General features: G+C 43.5%; 1 protein-coding gene and 1 pseudogene across 1 annotated transcript; one reads left to right on the forward strand and one right to left on the reverse strand.

Moving 5' to 3' along the window:
- The first annotated feature begins 363 nt into the window (after positions 1–363).
- Positions 364–6,738, forward strand: LOC124703669 (probable beta-D-xylosidase 7). Its single transcript, XM_047235890.1, has 5 exons — positions 364–951; positions 3,153–3,434; positions 3,524–3,693; positions 3,786–3,883; positions 5,284–6,738. The coding sequence occupies exons 1-5, from the start codon at positions 532–534 to the stop codon at positions 6,639–6,641; spliced, it is 2,328 nt and encodes a 775-aa protein (XP_047091846.1). The 5' UTR covers positions 364–531; the 3' UTR covers positions 6,642–6,738.
- Positions 6,739–8,806: 2,068 nt separating this feature from the next.
- On the reverse strand, positions 8,807–8,925 carry LOC124704760 (annotated as a pseudogene).
- Positions 8,926–20,771: the final 11,846 nt, after the last annotated feature.

A 20,771-nucleotide genomic window follows, 5' to 3' on the forward strand; every position in this document is an offset into this window, starting at 1 on the left:
CCCCATTGTAGTTATTTCATACAGCCAAGGCCGGATAACACTGTCGACGTGTGCGTGGCCCCTCTTCACATGCTACCGTCGTCTCTGCTTGCGTGAAAAGAATGTGGCAACGGCGCCTCATCGCATCGAAAGAAACCTGCACCACCGCCGTTGCATCGAAACGAAACGGTTTTCACAAAGTCTGGCATTGTTGGATTCACATTTGGAGTTGGAGGTTGGTTTTAAAAGTAATATTTTTTGAACAGAAGTTGAAGCCAATTTTTCAACCCGTGTCAAATAAAAAGGAGCTGTGTAAAGAAACTAATTAAGCAGGGTGGGAAATGGCGACAACTTCAACTCTAGGGCGTTGATCCTTAGAAATGCATCAAAAGAAACTACTTCCCAACTATCATCAACATAGTCAGGCCACCAAAGGGACGTGGCGCAACATCATTAGCCAGGAACGTCTATTTAAGGAACCGCCCTTAACCCCATGGATGCTCACGTCCCTTCCCTCATGTACGTTTGGACATCGTCCTTCTAAAACTCGCCATGGGCGCCTTCTCCTCCCACAACGTTGGCATTGGCATGGCTATAGCCATCATGCTGTTGACTATACCTTCGTTGCTGCCAAAGGCGGTTGCCGGTAACCCGCCATTCTCATGCGGCCCGGGGGCGACGACGAAGGGGTACGCGTTCTGCGACTCGCGGCTGCCACCGGAGCAGCGCGCGGCGGACCTGGTGGCGCGGCTAACGCTGGCGGAGAAGGTGTCGCAGCTGGGCGACGAGGCGGCGGGGGTGCCACGGCTAGGCGTGCCGCCGTACAAGTGGTGGTCGGAGGGGCTGCACGGCGTCTCTTTCTGGGGCCACGGCATGCACTTCGACGGCGTCGTCAGCCGCATCACTAGCTTCCCGCAGGTGCTGCTCACCGCCGCCTCCTTCGACGACGACCTATGGTACCGTATCGGGCAGGTATATATGCAACGTATTTATTCACGTAATGTAATATTTTCGTACGTACGGGCGCCGTTGGCGGGTAGCATGCACGTACGCTTAGCTGCTTTGAAACTGTCATGCATATACATATACGGTCCTGTACGCTTAACTAACTTGAAATTGCACGTGCATATACGGTCCGTATGCTTAACCACTTAGGTTAGGGGCTCCTTGATGTTTCGTTGAGTTCGGTGCATAATGTACGTGGTTAACGGAATACATTTTCAACAATATTATGATAATTAAGTTTATAAAGTGAATATTTGTAGGGCCAAAATAGATGTGATATATTTTGTTGCAAGAGAGAATGGGACTGAGATAGTTTAATTTCAAGTGATGTTGCAATTATGAATTTGTAGTTTCAGGAAAAGTTGCAACTGTGGAACAATAATTCACATAGTACAAAATTATAGGGATGCCATCACTTGAGCTCATCGAAGTTAGCCACTCCAAAAATAGTTGTAAAATTCTAGTGAAACTAGCTAGATAAGGCATAATCTTGGAAAGGCTAATATTTACCATAATTTAGTGCATACCTCAGCGAGTCCTACAACAACAAAAACGTAGTATTCATACGGTTTTAAATAAGTGTCACATGTTCAATGAATCTAGGCATATTTTGGTCTACATTTTTCCTAAATTTGGATAAGTATTTAGGATCGGAGGGTGTAGTAACTATTGAAGAAAATTTAAAATAAACAAAATTATACATGAACGTTGAATATAAATATAATGCTTAGTCCCTTTCCATTAGTTCGAACTTTTTGGATAGTTGGCTAGTTTATCAATCTTATATGGTATCATAGCCAAGCGGCCTCAAGTGATAGACTCTGCTCACATAGTATTAAAAGAAAATAAAAAAAATATTCCCCTGAACCGAACCCATGCTAAGAACTAAAATAGCCTAGACGTGAGGCGAAGTGTTGATTATAAATATAATTCGTGGCCTCTTTCTATCAGTTCGGACTTTTGAGACAGTTGGCTAGTGCATCAATCATATAATAACGATGCAATTTGGATAAACGTCTATGTAAGGGTCAAATCAAACTAAAATCATCGATGCATAACAGCTCAAATTACATGAGAGCGTCGATTGTCCCGTGCATATGGTTGCCGTTGGATTCATACTGTTTTCTGCTTCATGATTCATTCTGGCGAGTATGATTAAGTTTCATTATTTTTTTAAATCTGAGACGTATTAGTCTACAACGAAACATAGTGATTTCGCACAGGACAAAGTCATTTCTCCAGGTTACATGCACGAACTGCACTATATGAAAAGGCTACTTAGCAAATTGTGCAATAACTTGATTGGTTAAGAAACCAAGAATGGCGCATAGCGGGTCCTCATACATCAGATCACTACCTATCGGTCGGTAGGAAAATCAATGAGCGAACATGTAGGTCTATATGTCCAGCTAGCCTTTTGTGCATAACCAACAACACTACGTTCATTCGTCTGCCGGCGCCTGTGGCTATGCTATACCTTCCGTATCTTGAACAGACTGTGTGTCCATGCTGGTAACGTGACTTGCCTTGGGCCTGCTCCAATATTTATTGCTAATAATGCAACTACCAAATCTCAGTACAGATCTATCAAATGTCCTGTTGTTTATGATGTTTAACTGTAGGTGTCGTCATGCCCTAACTTATAAATTCTGGATGAAATTCCTTGCATTTTATTCTGAAGATATTTAAAATGTTGAAAGTCTTTACAATGGTAATGGTGTTGTGCTTCAGAAATGGCAGTGCGTGTGGTAGTATTATTACCTCTATACTAAAAATGGGACTGAAAGAAGATGTACTAACTTGGCATTTGCTACATAATCATTGTCCTAGTTACCAAATGATCATACAGATGGTGCATTCACGCCACACGTGCTCGTCTTGTTCAGTCGTCACTGTGTGCAGTGGGCCTATATTTGAAAATTGAAAGAAACTATACAACCTCCGTTTAATTGGTAGGTACTTTTGTACTGCAAAACTGATCAACTTAGCAGGGCACTGAATGCCATCTCTCGTATTTGGAAGCATCGGTCCCATCAGCTGGTAGACCTGTGTTTACCTCACTATCTAGAGTCTAAATTGTCTGCCATGTGCAACAATACTTCTGTCGAATGCCCAAATTGTCTTACCATATGATGATTATTACTGATGCTTGCTTGTTCGTCATGTAGGCGATCGGCACAGAGGCCAGGGCGTTGTACAACCTCGGCCAGGCAGAGGGACTCACCATCTGGTCTCCCAACGTGAACATCTATCGCGATCCCCGGTGGGGCCGTGGACAAGAGACCCCCGGTGAGGATCCCACCACGGCCAGTAAGTATGCGGTGGCTTTCGTCAAAGGCTTGCAGGGCACCTCGGCGACGACTCTGCAGACTTCAGCGTGCTGCAAGCATGCATCGGCGTACGATCTAGAGAACTGGAACGGCGTTGTACGGTACAACTTCAATGCAAAGGTGAGTGTATTGAAACAGCCGTTGTAGAAAGAAAAGAAGGATCAATGATCTAATCGATCGTGCCTGACTTTCGATCGGCATTTGGTCAGGTAACACCCCAGGACATGGAGGATACGTTCAACCCTCCGTTCAAGAGCTGTGTGGTGGAAGGGAAGGCGACGTGCGTCATGTGCGCTTACACCACCATCAACGGCGTCCCTGCCTGCGCCAACTCTGACCTCATCACTAAAACCTTCAAGGGAGAATGGGGATTAAATGGGTAGGAAGGATATAGTCATATAGATAGTGCTACATAGAATTTAATTGAGCTTCAAGTTGGTTTATCATTGAGTTGGGCCTTCACTTATGCAGGTACGTCTCTTCTGATTGTGATGCGGTTGCACTAATGCGTGATGCCCAACGTTATAGCCCCACGCCAGAGGATACTGTCGCTGCTGCGCTCAAGGCTGGTACGTATCCTTCACTGCCTGTTCATTTTTTGAGACTAGGATTGTAATAAGTGATAGCACGAAAACCTGTTCATTGATTGACTTTCATAAACTACTACCTTTCATAGGGCTTGCACGTATCTCTAGGTTCTGAATTTGGCCAACTAAAAACCTTACTTATTACATTGATAACATGGATATTGCATTTCAAGCAACACATTACTTACTGCAAAATGCATTAGATCGAGCATGTACAATGGTCTAGAGTCTAGACAACTACCATCTGTACCACATCTTCACGTCAGATGCAGACTCTAATGTAGACGTTTGTACACCAAGGCTCTCTGTTTAGGTGTCTGAACAAGAAACTGTCAATTGCATGAACAAGAAATTGCACCAAACAAATTTGCAATCAAAAAATGATATAAAACATGGCACATCGGTATGATACTATGATCCATCCTGCCACTGCTGCCATCCATACATCACGAACGCGACTCTGTCCTGCAGTAGAAGGTGCTGGTCTGTGCTGGCCTTGCCATGGCTGGCGGCGACGCAGCACTGATGTGCACATGGCCGTTGTCATAGCCCTTAAATTCGTGATCTGTGTGTTGTAGTTCCTGATCGGTCTCGATGCCTCCATGACATGGTGAAGGAGACCCTGAGGACGATGACGACGCAGCGGCTTGGCCTCGTTCAGATCCGACGACGGCAGAGAAATTGAAATAATTTCAGGATTACGTTCCTGCTGAGATCTATGGCGCTTTGACAGAAGAAACTGCAAATTACAAATAGCTACGAATACAACGGGGAAAAGACTGGCTATAGCTAGAGATTTTCCAGAGTACTGACCGTCTGAAGATGTACAAACGAGATTCTTCTCTCTTCTCTTTCAACCGCTTCCACGTCAAACAAAATCAAAGGTTGCACTTGATACAGACGGCTGCGGTGGACGATTGTACATGCCCTTAGCAAGGACTACTCGCACTCCGTTCCAAAAACAAGCAAATTGAAGGCCTATTATATTTAGTCAAAAGTTAACATATTAATTTGACCAATTTTTTAGATGAAATGATGAACATCTACAATACCAAAGAAATATAAAAGAATCCAACATAGAATATATTTATTTAGAGTATTTACTCAATATGTTGCATTTACATTTTTCTAAAACTCGTTAAACTTACAAAATGTTGATTTTTGATTAAAATCTACAAGCCTTTTTTTTTGGAATGGAAGTACTTGTAATTTTTAGCGCCCCAAAGATTTCTGTTAAGACTTGTGCTTATTGAGATGTAGTAAACACGTACAGTTTTTTTTTTTTTTTTTGCGAAATAGTAAACACGTACAGTTTAGAACTACACAATATGCCAATTTGCTTGGATAAAAAGATACTAACGAAAATTGCAACTTAATTTCAGGGCTGGACTTGAACTGCGGGAACTACACGCAGGTGCACGGCATGGCCGCGCTCCAGCGGGGAAAGATGACGGAGCAGGACGTGGATAAGGCCCTCAAGAACCTCTTCGCTGTCAGGATGCGGCTCGGACACTTCGACGGTGACCCCAGGAATGACGCATTGTACGGGAGCCTTGGCGCCAAGGACGTGTGCTCTCGTGCACACAAGGACCTCGCCCTCGAGGCGGCGCAGAATGGCATCGTCTTGCTCAAGAACGACGCCAGCATCCTCCCCCTTGATCGGTTGGCGGTCGAATCCGTCGCCGTCATTGGTCCCAACGCCGACGATCCTGCTGCGCTCAACGGCAACTACTTCGGCCCTCCGTGCGAAACCACGACGCCTCGCCAGGGATTGCAGCGGTACGTGAAGGACATCAGATTCCAAGCCGGGTGCAGCTCGGCGGCGTGCGACTTTGCGGCGACAGACCAGGCGGTCAGGATAGCGGGCTCGTCGGACTACGTGATCCTGTTCATGGGGCTGAGCCAGAAGCAGGAGCAGGAAGGGCTCGACAGGACAAGCCTTCTCCTCCCCGGGAAGCAGCAGAGCCTCATAACCGCCATCGCTAGAGCTGCGAAGCGGCCAGTGATACTGGTGATCCTGTCCGGCGGCCCGGTTGACGTAACATTCGCCAAATCAAACCCGAAGATCGGTGCAATCCTTTGGGCCGGCTACCCTGGTCAGGCCGGCGGGCTTGCTATCGCCAACGTCCTCTTCGGAGACCACAACCCCAGCGGCAGGCTGCCGGTGACCTGGTACCCTGAGGAGTTCACCAAGGTGCCCATGACGGACATGCGGATGCGCGCCGACCCGGCGACCGGCTACCCCGGCCGGAGCTACCGCTTCTACAAGGGCAAGACCGTCTACAAGTTCGGTTATGGCCTTAGCTACTCCCATTTCTCTCGCCGACTAGTAATCTCAGGAACCAGCAAACAAACACCAATCACGAATCTACTCTCCGGACTGACGGTGAAGCCAACTGCAAAAGGCGGCGCAAGCTACGATGTCGAGGAGCTTGGCGTTGACGGGTGCGAACAACTCAAGTTCCCAGCAATGGTCGAGGTGCAGAACCACGGCCCCCTAGACGGAAAGCACTCAGTGCTAATGTTCCTTCGGTGGCCCAACGTCACGGGTGGGCGTCCGGTGAGTCAGCTGGTTGGGTTCCGAAGCCAGCATCTCAAGGCCGGTGAGAAGGCCAGCCTGAGGTTTGATGTCAGCCCATGCGAGCACTTCAGTACGGCGGGAGAGGACGGCAGGAAGGTGATCGATACAGAGTCACATTTCCTTATGGTTGACAAGGATGAGAGCGAGATCAGTCTATAGGCGTAAATTGATATGATCTGCACGGGTTAAAGGTCCATGCAACGACAATACTTATGATTTGTTACACAATTTAAGCTTAACTTATGGTAATTCTTTATATTGCCTTAAAATTAGCATTGTTCATGCAATAAGAACGTTTATTATCATCTTTGTCACGCAAGCAGGCTTAACTTTGTTTCGAGTTCTGATGGAAAAGCTGGTGTAATCGCAGCCAGTGTGTTCCCTTATGCCCTACGCAGGCCCGGTCCTGAGGTTTTGGGGGCCCTGGGCAAAAAATTAGAAAATGTGGCCCCTTTAAACATCTATTATCTATGGATGCAAATTTACTACAAATCATGGTTAATTAGTTGAGTTCAATTAACTCTATTTTTTATGATTGAGGTGTTTCTCTTGACAGAACAATCCATGGACAAAATAAAATTATGCGCATCATTTTCTTGAGGTACCTCAAATCCTTTTTTTTTCTCGAGCAAGGGGCATTGCTCTCAAAATCCTTCGGTGGATTGAATCTAGATCTAAGCATTTTTCTCCGGCATACTGCTCCACTGCAACTATTTGTATAAATTTGTTTATTAGTCTACACTAGTTTCTTTCATTCCACTCGATGTTCCTATTTTCCTTGTGTATCTTATAATTTGAATTTTCGGGAAAAGGGTCGCCATAAGAACTTCGTCCCAATCTCCTTGGCTATTCGAGAAGTTGACATCGCTGGTCTCAGTCTCAAGAATGATCATACCAAATTGCTTTTACTTTACAGCGAGCCAAGCTGGAGACAGCCGGGGGACATATTATAATTTTGGTATGATTAAACTGATGACATCAAATTAATTTATTATGATCAAGGTTGGATTTAGAAAAATATACATCACTACTAATTAAATATAGAACAAAAAAACTATCAAACTAAAGAAAGTTATAGAACAAGCAAGTGTCAATTAATAACAGGTCATAACATCAACCATTTAAAAAATGCATGAACCCACGCTATTTTTTTACATCTTTTTTGAGACTTTTTTTACATCTGCAAACACGCTAATACATCAATTGGTCGCTAATTCCATCTTGGAAAATAAAACGGGAATTCCAGCCTTATAGGACAAGTACGCTCCCTGCCCCATCCTCCGGTGTGCCGACCATTACTTAACCATCAAACGCAAACAGAAGAAAGCCACCCAGTTCACTATAGGAAAAGACACCCATAAGAAAGAAGGCCCAAGCATCGTGATCCTGTGTTTAGCATTTCTTCTTCGTGGTGAACCTGAAAAACTTCCAGCAGTTTGATAATGGCGCCTTTGGAGATTCCTCCGCTGCTCGCACATACCTAGACTGGGCCCCCTCAGTTTCGGGGGCCCGGGCGGCCACCCTCCCCCCGTCAGGGCCGGCCCTGCTCCTACGGCTTCTTCTCTTTCCTCCAAAATTATTCTACCATGTCCTCCATTTTACCATGCGCACCGCCGTTTTACCATTACAAAAGACCGAGCCCGACTGGACAAAAAAAAACGTATCGACTTCAGCATGACTATCATCATGTGACGCAAAAAGTAGGCATACAACACTATAAATTAAGGAGCTCACCCTTGTAGTAATACTCTTGTCCAAACATGCTTAACTTCGAAGTTCTAATGGGATCTGGTGCTTTAGTGCAGGTATAATTGTATCCTACATGTTCGGCACTCCCTTTTCCTTTTCCCTCCCGCTCATTCTCTTGCAAACACACCGATTTTACCATGTCCATCTCATTTGCCATGCATACCCACGGTTTAGCATTACCAAAAGCAGGGTAGGAGTGGTCGCAACAAAAATTATCGCCACAACTTCATCATGATTATCGCCACGTGACACGTAAAGGAGATGCAACACTAGCTAGGAGTTCCCAAGAGGTCACCCATCCTATTAATACTCTCGCCCAAGGACGCTTAACTTCAGATTCGGATGGGATTTGGTGCTTAGTGTTGGTATGATCACACCTGACATGTTCTGCACGACATTTTCCCTTATGCTTGCCCCTACCGCTCCTTTCCTCGCCTACACAACTATTTTACCATGCTCATCCCACTTTGCAATGCGCACCACTGTTTCTCCATTACTAAAAGCTGAGCACAAGTGGCCGTAAAAAATTTATCGTCCTGACTTCACCATGACCATCGCAACGTGACACAAAAAGAGGGATGCGACACAAGGACTTCCCAAGAGGTCACCAATCCAAGTACTACTCTTGCCCAAGCACGCTTAACTTTGGAGTTATGATCAGATTCGATTCCTTAGTGCTAGTATGATCACATCCGACATGTTCTGCACACCTTTTTTCCCTTATGATTGCCCCTCTCGCTCCTTCTCTCACCTACACAACTTTTTTACCAAGCTCATCCCACTTCGCCATGCACACCGCCATTTTTTCATTACCAAAAACCGAGAACGAGTGCCACAAAATAAAATTATCGCCCTCACTTTGTTGGGAATATGACCTAGAGGCAATCATAGATGATGTATTTTCCAATGTATCCATAAAGTAAGGATGTCCCTGTACGTGATTCGGTTGTGGAACTATATATCCATGTTGTTCATATTGAATTATCTTTAGTCATTAAGGTTGTGTTGGACACAAGACTTACACTAATGTGCAAGTCGGTTGATGAATCAGTTTCACTTGTCATGGTGATGCATGTAAAATGCATACATGAACTTTCTCCTTTATCATATTGAATTCCCATATATTTACATATATGATGATAATATCATGTTTTACACTAATTTATGGGGATTTACCAATAATACCCTTTATTTGGTTTATAACTCTGCAGAACAGAAAATCCCTGTTCCGCATATTTTTCACTTTCAGAGACCTATACGGAGTCAAATTAACCTGGGATTTTTGGAGCGTCACTTTTCCATCGGGAGAATCAAACTCGAGCTTTGAATCAGACCTGGATGGGCCTGAGGCCCAAAAGAAGACAGGTGGCGCGCGCCCAAACATGGTGGGCGCGCCACCCCCCCTCTTTCAGCCGTCGATCGTCCAATTGACCTTATTCTTTTGCCCACCAATGTATTTTGACCTAAAAATCACTATATATATGGCCCCGAAGAGTTCTTGGTAGGAGAGTGTCGCATAAGACTGAAACATGAAAACAGAGGCTGCAGCAGCGAAGATTGGAGCGGGAAACTCCACAAGGATCACCACCAGAGGGATCTCCAACTTCTCCAACATCTTCATCATCATCACCATGATCAATGGGGAGTAGTTCACCTCTGGACTACGGGTTTGTGGCAGTAGGTTGATGTATTTCTCTCATGTTCTTCATAGTTCTTAGTGCTATATGATCTGCCCTACATGATTATGGCCATATTTGTAATACCTATGTGGTGGATCCTTATTATATGATATTGTGCTATGAGATCTGATCGTATTGTGTGCAAGATGTATTGATACATGTATATTATGTATTGTAGGGATTCGTAGCATAGAAAACAAAAAAATTCCTACCGCAAGAACGAATAACAAGCCAAGATCTAATCTAGTAGATGGTAGCAATGAAGTGAAGATCAACATACCCTCAAAGATCGCTAAGCGTTAAGGAGATAAATCTCGTGGTTGATGTAGTCGATCACTTGCCGCTTGCAAAAACGCGTAGAAGATCTTGACGGTGCCACAGTCGAGCAGCACCTCCGTACTCGGTCACACATTCGGTGTTAATGACGACGTACTTCTCCCCATTCTAGCGGGCAGCAGACGTATTAGATCCTCCTCGGAATGCCGAACAGCACGATGACGTGGTGGCGGTGGTGGTGGAGATCTCCGGCAGGGCTTCGCCTAAGCCCCGCGGGAGAAACGGGAGGAGGGGCGGCTAGGGTTTGGGGAGAGGGGGTACTTGGGGCGCCGGCCTTGGGTGCCCTTGGGTGGTGCGGCTCAAGTGGTGGCCGGCCCCCTCCCTCTCTCCCTCATTATATAGGTGGAACCCCAAGGGTTAGCCCAAAGATTCGAATAAGAGTCCAACTCAAAAGCTTACCAAAGGGTGAAACCTAGGGGGAGTGGGACTCCTCCCTTTCCTTCCCTCATGGCCGGCCATGGTGGTGGAGTCCACCATGGACTCCACCTTCCCTTTAGGGGTGGCCGGCTAGAGTTGGTGGAGTCCAACCGGGACTCCACCTTCCATGGTATTTCTTCCAGAAGGTTCTAGAACATTCTAGCACCTTCCATAAATGCACCGGATCATTTCCAAACTTGGAAAGTGACTTCCTATATATGAATCTTATTCTCCGGACCATTCCGGAACTCCTCGTGATGTTCTGGATCCCATCCGAGACTCCGAACAACATTCAAACTCCATTCCATATTCCATATCTACTTAAAACGACATCAAACCTTAAGTATGTCACCCTACGGTTCGAGAACTATGTGGACATGATCGAGACTCCTCTCCGATCAATAACTAATAGCTGGACCTGGAGATCCATAATAGCTCCCACATATGCAATGATGACTTTGTGATCGAAAGAACCATTCACATAAAATAACAATACCATTTATCTCGCGATATTTTACTTATCCGAAGTTTTGATCGTCGGTATCGCCATACCTAGTTCAACCTCGTTACTGATAAGTACTCTTTACTCGTACCGTGATATGATATCCCTTGTGAACCAGTCACATGCTTGCAAGCTAATCAGATATCATTCCACCGAGAGGGCCCAGAGTATATCTATCTGTCATTAGGATGGATAAATCCCACTATTGATACAAGTGCCTCAACCCTATACTTTCCGAACACTTAATGCCACCTTTATAACAACCCATTTACGCAGTAGTGTTTGGTGTCATCAAAGCATCCATCCGATGTAGGTGATTAACAAGATCTCATGGTCGAAGGATTAAGTTACTATGCAAATTATAGCTTGAAGCATAAAGAACTAAATGACTTGATCATATGCTACGCTTACTACGGGTGTATGTCCATCACATCATTCACCTAATGATATGACCGTGTTATTAATAACATCCAATGTTCATGATCATGAAACTATGATCATCTATTAATCAACAAGCTAGTTTAACAAGAGGCTTACTAGGGACTCTTTTATGTTTACATAACACACATGTATTAATGTTTCTTGTCAATACAATTATAGCATGAGATGCAAACTATTATCATAAACACAAAGATATAATAATAACCACTTTATTATTGCCTCTTGGGCATATCTCCAATAGTCTCCCACTTGCAGTAGAGTCAAAAATCTAGATTACATAGTAATGTACCTAACACTCATGGCATTCTGGTGTAGGTCATGTTTCGTTCTAGGGAGAGCTTTAGTCAACGGATCTGCCACATTCAGATCAGTGTGTACTTTGCAAATCTTTAAGTCACCATCTTCGATGTACTCTCGAATAGAATGAAAATGTAGCTTTATATGCTTCAGCTTCTTGTGTGACCTTGGCTCATGTGCATTGGCTATGGCACCCATGTTGTCACAATAGATGGTCATCGGGTCCAACGCACTAGGAACCACACCAAGCTCAGTAATGAAACACTTCATCCATATCGCCTCTGATGAAGCCTCCGAAGAAGCTATGTATTCCGATTCAGTTGAAGATTTTGCCACAACGCTTTGCTTAGCACTCCTCCAGCTTACAACTGTACCATTCAAAATAAATACGTATCCGGATTGAGACTTAGAGTCATCCGGATCAGTGTTCCAACTAGCATCGATATAACTGGTTACAGCAAGCTCTTGTTCACCTCCATAACAAAGAAACATATCCTTAGTTATTTTCAAGTACTTCAGGATATTCTTGACCGTTGTCCAGTGTTCCATTCCTGGATCACTTTGATATCTGCTGGTCAAACTAACAGCATGTGCAATATCTGGTCTTTTACACAGCATGGCATACATGATAGAGCCTATGGCCGAGGCATAGGGGATCTTGTTCATCCTTTCTCTCTCTTCTGTCGTAGCTGGACTTTGAGTTTTACTCAAGGTCTTACCTGGTAACATGGGCAAGAACCCTTTCTTGCTTTCATCCATTCTAAACTTCTTTAGAATCTTATCTAGGTATGTACTCTATGAAAGCCCTATTAGGCATCTTGATCTATCTCTATAAATCTTGATTCCTAAAATATACGCTGCTTCTCCAAGGTCCTTCATTGAAAAACACTTATTCAAATAACATTTACACTACTCAGAAGTTCTACATCATTTCCAATCAATAATATGTCATCTACATATAATATCAGGAATGCTATAGAGCTCCCACTCACTTTATTGTAAATACAAGCCTCTCCATGGGTTTGTATAAATTCAAAGTCTTTGATCACCTTATCAAAGCGTCGGTTCCAACTCCGGGATGCTTGCTTCAGTCCATAGATTGAACGCTGAAGTTTGCATACCTTGTCAGAATTTTTATGATCGACAAAACCTTTGGGATGTACCATATACAACTCTTACTCAATGTCACCATTAAGGAACGCCGTTTGGACATCCATCTGCAAAATTTCATAATCGAAAAATGCAGCTATTGCTAACAATATCCTCACAGACTTTAGCTTCGCTACAGGTGAGAAAGTCTCATCGTAGTCAACTCCTTGAATTTGTCGGAACCCTTTCGCGACAAGTCGAGCTTTATAGACAGTAATATTACCATCAGCATTTGTTTTTCTTTTGAAGATCCATTTATTCTCGACAGCCTTGCGACTATCAGGTAAGTCTGCCAAAGTACATACTTGATTATCATACATGGATCCCATTTCGGATTTCATGGCCTCTTGCCATTTGTTGGAATCTGGGCTCATCATTACTTCCTCATACTTCGTAGGGTCTACATCATTGTTGTCCACAATCATGAAATTTAGACAAGGATCATACCAATCAGGAGTGGTGTGAACCCTCGTCGACCTGCGAGGTTCAGTAGTAACTTCATTCAAAGTTTCATGATTATTATCATTAGCTTCCTCACTAATCGGTGTAGGCGGCACAAGAACACCTTCCGGTGTTGCGCTACTCTGATTTTCAAGAGAAGGTTCAGTAACCTCGTCGATTTCTACTTTTCTTCCAGTGACTTCTTTCGAGAGAAACTCCTTTTCAAGAAAGGATCCGTTCTTGGCAACAAAGATTTTACCTTCGGATATGTGATAGAAAATATACCCAATTGTTTCTTTAGGGTATCCTATGAAGAAGCATTTCTCCGCTTTGGGTTCTAGCTTCTCAGGTTGTAACTTCTTTACATAAACTTCGCAGCCCCAAACTTTAAGGAACAACAACTTAGGTTTGTTTCCAAAGCACAATTCATACGGTGTCGTTTCAACGGATTTAGATGGTGCCCTATTTAAAGTGAATGCAGCTGTCTCTAACGGATAACTCCAAAAAGATAACGGTAAATTTGTAAGAGACATCATAGATTGAACCATATCCAATAAAGTTTGATTACGACGTACATACACACCATTGCGTTGTGGTGTTCCCGGCGGTGTCAACTGTAAAAGTATTCCGCATTTCTTTAAATGCATGCCAAACTCATAACTCAGATATTCACCTCCACGATCAGAACGTAGAAATTTAATCTTCTAGTTACATTGATTTTCTACTTCACATTGAAATTCCTTAAACTTCTTGAAAGTTTCGGATTTATGTTTCATCAAGTAGATATACCCATATCTACTCAAATCATCTGTGAAAGTAAGAACATAACGATAACCACCGCGCGATGCTACACTCATTGGTCCACATACATCAGTATGTATGATTTCCAATAAGTCTGTAGCTCGCTCCACAATACCAGAGAATGGAGTCTTAGTCATTTTTCCCATTAGACATGCTTCGCATTTATCAAGTGATTCAAAATCAAGTGATTCAAGTAGTCCATTAGAATGGAGTTTCTTCATGCGTTTCACTCCAATATGACCAAGACGACAGTGCCACATATATGTAGAATTATCATTCAATTTCTTTCGTTTAGCATCAATGTTATGTATATGTGTATCACTACTATCGAGATTTAACAGAAATAAACCATTCATCTCAGGTGCATGACCATAAAAGATATTATTCATATAAATTGAACAACCATTATTCTCAGACTTGAATGAATAACCGCTTTGCAATAAACAAGATCCAGATATAATGTTCATGCTTAACGCAAGCACTAAATAACAATTATTTAGATTTAAAACTAATCCCGATGGTAGATGTAGAGGGAGCATGCGGACGGCGATCACATCGACCTTGGATCCATTTCCAACGCGCATTGTCACCTCGTCCCTCGCTAATCTTCGTTTATTCTGTAGCTCCTGTTTCGAGTTACAAATATGAGCAACCGAACCAGTATCAAATACCCAGGCACTACTACGATTACTAGTAAGATAGACATCAATAACATGTATATCATATATACCTTTCTTTTTTATGTTGCCGCTCTTCAGATCTGCCAGGTACTTTGAGCAGTTCCGCTTCCAGTGTCCCTCTTGTTTGCAGTAATAGCACACAGTATCAGGTTTAGGGCCAGTCTTGGGTTTCTTAGGAGGCGCGTCAGCTTTCTTGCCGCCCTTCTTGAATTTACCCTTTTCCTTAGACTTGCCCTGCTTCTTGAACTTGGTGGTCTTATTGACCATCAACACTTGGTGCTCTTTCTTTATCTCCACTTCAGCAGTTTTCAGCATTGAGAAGAGTTCAGGTAACGTCTTGTTCATGCACTGCATGTTGTAGTTCATCACGAAGTTCTTGTAACTAGGTGGCAGTGATTGAAGAACACGATGAATCCCCAAGGAGTTAGGAATCGTTATTCCCAAGTCTTGGAGTTTCTTCGCATGCCCAGACATCTTGAGCACATGCTCACTAACGGAGCTGCCTTCTTCCATCTTACAGTTAAAGAACTTTTCAGAAGCACCATAGCTTTCCAAGGCCGCATGAGTTTCAAATATCATTTTGATCTCACTGATTATATCACGAGGGTCGTGGTTCTCAAAGCGTTTCTGAAGCTCCGACTCTAAACCGTAGAGGATGGCACACTGAACTGTGGAGTATTGTGTCTTCCGAGTGAGGTAAACAGCTTTAGCCTCATCGGTGGCTGTTTCTGCAGGTGGGTCACCCAGCAGTGCGTCGAGCACAAAGAGCAGTTGTCCAGCAGTGAGGACAATCCTCAAGTTGTGGGACCAATCCGCAAAGTTGCTTCCATTGTTTTTCAGCTTTTCTTTCTCTAGGAACGAATTAAAATTGATTGTAGAGGTCGCCATAATCTACAACCTATTTGCAAAGGTTTAGACTAAGTTTATGACAAATTGAGTTTACTATTAATTAAAATTAACTAGGTGAACTCCCACTCAAAACAATATCCCTTGAATTGTCTTAGTGATTACACAAACCAAATCAACTACACCAAGTCCGATCATCAAGTGAGATGATGTAGTTTCAATGGCGAACATCCACATGTTCATCATATCATCTATATGATTCATGCTTAACCTTTCGGTCTTCCGTGTTCCAAGGCCATGTCTGTACATGCTAGGCTCGTCAAGTCAAACCCTAGTTTCCGCACGTGCAAAACTGGCTTGCACCCGTTGTATGCACACGTTGAGTTTATCACACCCGATCATCACGAGATGCTTCAAAACAACGAGCCTTAGCAACGGTGCTAACTAAGGATGAACACTTTATTATCTTGATTTTTAGTGAGAGGGATCATCTTATAATGCTACCGTCGTGATCTAAGAAATACAAGATGCATAAAAAGATTAACATCACATGCAATTCATATGTGATATGATATGGCCCTTTTGTCTTTGCGCCTTTGATCTTCATCTCCAAAGCACGGACATGATCTCCATCATCAACGGGCATGATCTCCATCATCGTCGGCATAGCGTCAAGGTCAATGGGGCCGTCTTCATGATTGTTCTCCCATGTAGCAACTATTACAACTACTTTGAAATAATACCTCAACATGAAATATAAAGACAACCATAAGGCTCCTGCCGGTTGCCACAATACAATACTGATCATCTCATACATATTCATCATCATATCATGGCCATATCACATCACCAAACCCTGCAAAAACAAGTTAGACGCCTCTAATTTGGTTTGCATATTTTACGTGGTTTAGGATTCTCGAGTAAGATCCAATCTACCTACGAACATGAACCACAGCGCTGGTACTAGTGTTGTCAATTGAAATAGTAGATTGAATCTTAACTATGGTTAGACAGACAGACACCCGCCAAGCCACTTATGCAATACAAGTTGCATGTCGAGCGTGGAGCAAGTCTCATGAACACGGTCATGTAAAGTTAGCCCGGGCTGTTTCATCACACCATACCGCAAGATGCAAAGTACACATAACAAGAGACAACAAAAGAATCAACACCCACAAAACCATTGTGTTTTACTTGTGCAACCAATCTATGCATAGACACGGCTCTGATACCACTGTAGGGATTCGTAGCATAGAAAACAAAAAAAATTCCTACCGCAAGAACCAATAACAAGCCAAGATCTAATCTAGTAGATGGTAGCAACGAGGTAAAGATCAACATAGCCTCGAAGATCGCTAAGCGTTAACGAGATAAATCTCGTGGTTGATGTAGTCGATCACTTGCCGCTTGCAAAAGCGCGTAGAAGATCTTGACGGTGCCACAGTCGGGCAGCACCTCCGTACTCGGTCACACGTTCGGTGTTGATGATGACGTCCTTCTCCCCGTTCCAGCGGGTAGCGGATGTAGTAGATCCTCCTCGGAATCCCGACAGCACGACGGCGTGGTGGCGGTGGTGGTGGAGATCTCCGGCAGGGCTTCGCCTAAGCCCCGCGGGAGGAACGGGAGGAGGGGGCGGCTAGGGTTTGGGTAGAGGGGCACTTGGGGCGCCGGCCTTGGGTGCCCTTGGGTGGTGCGGCTCAAGTGGTGGCCGGCCCCCTCCCTCTCTCTCTCATTATATAGGTGGAACCCCAAGGGTTAGCCCAAAGATTCGAATAAGAGTCCAACTCAAAAACTTACCAAAGGGTGACACCTAGGGGGAGTGGGACTCCTCCCTTTCCTTCCCTCATGGCCGGCCATGGTGGTGGAGTCCACCATGGACTCCACCTTCCCCTTAGGGTGGCCGGCTAGGGTTGGCGGAGTCCAACCGGGACTCCACCTTCCATGGTGATTTCTTCCGGAAGGTTCTAGAACATTCTACCACCTTCCATAAATGCACCGGATCATTTCCAAACTTGGAAAGTGACTTCCTATATATGAATCTTATTATCCTGGCCATTCCGGAACTCCTCGTGATGTCCTGGATCCCATCCGAGACTCCGAACAACATTCAAACTCCATTCCATATTCCATATCTACTTAAAACGTCATCAAACCTTAAGTGTGTCACCCTACGGTTCGAGAACTATGTGGACATGATCAAGACTCCTCTCCGATCAATAACTAATAGCGGGACCTGGAGATCCATAATAGCTCCCACATATTCAACGATGACTTTGTGATCGAAAGAATCATTCACATAAAATAAGAATACTCTTTGTCTCGCGATATTTTACTTATCCGAAGTTTTGATCGTCGGTATCACCATACTTAGTTCAACCTCGTTACTGATAAGTACTCTTTACTCGTACCATGATATGATATCCCTTGTGAATCAGTCACATGCTTGCAAGCTAATCAGATATCATTCCACCGAGAGGGCCCAGGGTATATCTATGCGTCATTAGGATGGACAAATCCCACTATTGATACAAGTGCCTCAACCTTATACTTTCCGAACACTTAATGCCACCTTTATAATAACCCATTTATGCAGTAGTGTTTGGTGTCATCAAAGCATCCATCCGGTGTAGGTGATTAACAAGATCTCATGGTCGAAGGATTAAGTTACTATGCAAATTATAGCTTGAAGCATAAAGAACTAAATGACTTGATCATATTCTACGCTTACTACGGGTGTATGTCCATCACATCATTCACCTAATGATATGACCTTGTTATTAATAACATCCAATGTTCATGATCATGAAACTATGATCATCTGTTAATCAACAAGCTAGTTTAACAAGAGGCTTACTAGGGAATCTTTTATGTTTACATAACACACATGTATTAATGTTTCTGGTCAATACAATTATAGCATGAGATACAAACTATTATCATAAACACAAAGATATAATAATAATAACCACTTTATTATTGCCTCTTGGGCATATCTCCAACATGTACACCATTCTTATCGAACATCTATGCAAGACTGTGTGTGGAGTGATGTGTGTATTAGATGGAGTATCATGGTTTTAGTGATTGGATAGTGACAACAAATTCATGATCTATTATGGTTTTGCCTTTTCTTTTGCTACCTCACTAGGGAAAAAGTGAATGCATGTGTTATGTTTGTCACGTTGACAAAAGTGATGATCTTGTTTGTTCAAGGTAGCATATATAATATTCAAACATCATGTCAAAGTACTTATGGCTATGCTCTGTTTTAATTTTTAATACAAGATTGCATGGAGTTTTCCATTTGTTGTGGAGTATAAGAGAGATGTGTTGCATCATCTCTATATTAGGACGTGATGCCCATATGAATGCATATCTTTCACATGTTATTATTTTGCATCTTCATATCTCATTGATGAATTGCTATTCGTCCACTACAACTTAAAAGTGAGATTGGTCAAGTGAGCCCATGAACCCCTATCCACTTTTTATCATAAGAAACATCATTATCTTGCTTTTATCTTGTTGCACTATTTTAATCCGAAAATACAGAAATATTTACTTTTCTTATTTGCATCCAAAACACCCATAACAATCACCCCTTCACTATTTTTTTACTTAGTTACTTAATTCTTCCTAGTTTTGATCGCTTTATTATTACTTGTGTTTTATTTACTTACACGAAACCTTGTGCTTGACAACCACACGGTGGAGTTGGCAACACACGGCTTTACATTACTTTGCAGGATTGCTAGAAGAAGAGAGGGAGAGACAACTCTTTGCTCGGTTCCCCGAGAGTTCGATATAAACCGTCGAGTCACCATTGTGGAGAAAATATTCTACTAACACAACACTCTGCACATGGAGTCCAAATGTCATCAAGATATTTTCTGGCGCCGTTGCCAGAGAGTAATCAAGACAGTCCATCAAGCCCCGTCAACCGCCATCAAAAGTATTTTTTGGCGCCATTGCCGGGGAACTGAAAAGAGTTACATCATAGTGATTGTTGTGTAAGAGGTATTTTCTGGCATGCCGTGAAGAATCTTCTTACAACTGCGTCTCACCTAATCTTGGTGAGGTAACAGCACTGTGATTTCTCATCTCTTTTAGATTTTGCAACGTATTTTGTTTATCTTCTTTTTAGTCTTTGCTTTCTAATTATTTTTCATAAAACACAAAAACCCATAAAAATGAAAATTGCAAAATATAGAAAATATTCATGGTATGGCTACTGGTCTAGATAAAAGGGTCACGTTGAAAGAGGAATATGAAAATTCTTTGATAGCTATGAAATATGAAGAATCTTGTGAAGGGCAATGACTAAAGAGTTTCTTAAGACTTTGTTGCGGTCAGAAACCCACCGGCGGGCAGCGACGGGCAACACCGTAGAGCCGGGAACAACTCAGGGCTGCGGCTGGCCCTAGTCCCTCAGAGCGACGGCCCGCAAAGCCTCTCCGGTCACACGTCCGATGCTTGTCGCAAGGGCGTGCCACCTGACCTATACCCGGTCGGGAAGGTGTCGGATGATGCCTCGCTTAGTTTCCTGCATGGCATACACGTAAACGTTAAATACGAGCCTCGATCGGCTCTCGAGGTTGTCCCGTGAATCGGCTCAAAGAGCCGATCCACCCATGATTCGTACGAGGTGTACGAATATATGGTGGTCCTGCTTGATCAAGATAAAGCTAAAACGATCTACGACGATTTAGGGTTTTCACCGCATAATCGGATCATCCTACTCACGATTGGGCCTCGCGCTCGCGTACGGTGATCGTAAGCCGATCCTAGACAGGGCCTAAAAACCAACACGAGGTTGATCCTCGGAACGTCCCGTCTAGGGCTAGCAAACTACACCCTACACGCCGCTGGATCCTCCAACCCTTTGTAAGGCCTAACGATGCGGATATTAAACTAATCCTTGAAGAACTAGGAGCAACCGTAACGGATCGGA

This window comes from Lolium rigidum, chromosome 3 (genome assembly GCF_022539505.1).
Source record: "Lolium rigidum isolate FL_2022 chromosome 3, APGP_CSIRO_Lrig_0.1, whole genome shotgun sequence".
NCBI lineage: Eukaryota > Viridiplantae > Streptophyta > Magnoliopsida > Poales > Poaceae > Lolium > Lolium rigidum.

What these genes read in the sequence shown, in the direction of transcription:
- LOC124703669 (XM_047235890.1), top strand. Translation starts at nt 532, where the DNA reads ATGGGCGCCTTCTCCTCCCACAACGTTGGCATTGGCATGGCTATAGCC. An exon ending in TATGGTACCGTATCGGGCAG is followed by an intron (nt 952 to 3,152) that starts GTATATATGCAA and finishes TTCGTCATGTAG; the next exon opens with GCGATCGGCACAGAGGCCAG. An exon ending in GGAGAATGGGGATTAAATGG is followed by an intron (nt 3,694 to 3,785) that starts GTAGGAAGGATA and finishes TCACTTATGCAG; the next exon opens with GTACGTCTCTTCTGATTGTG.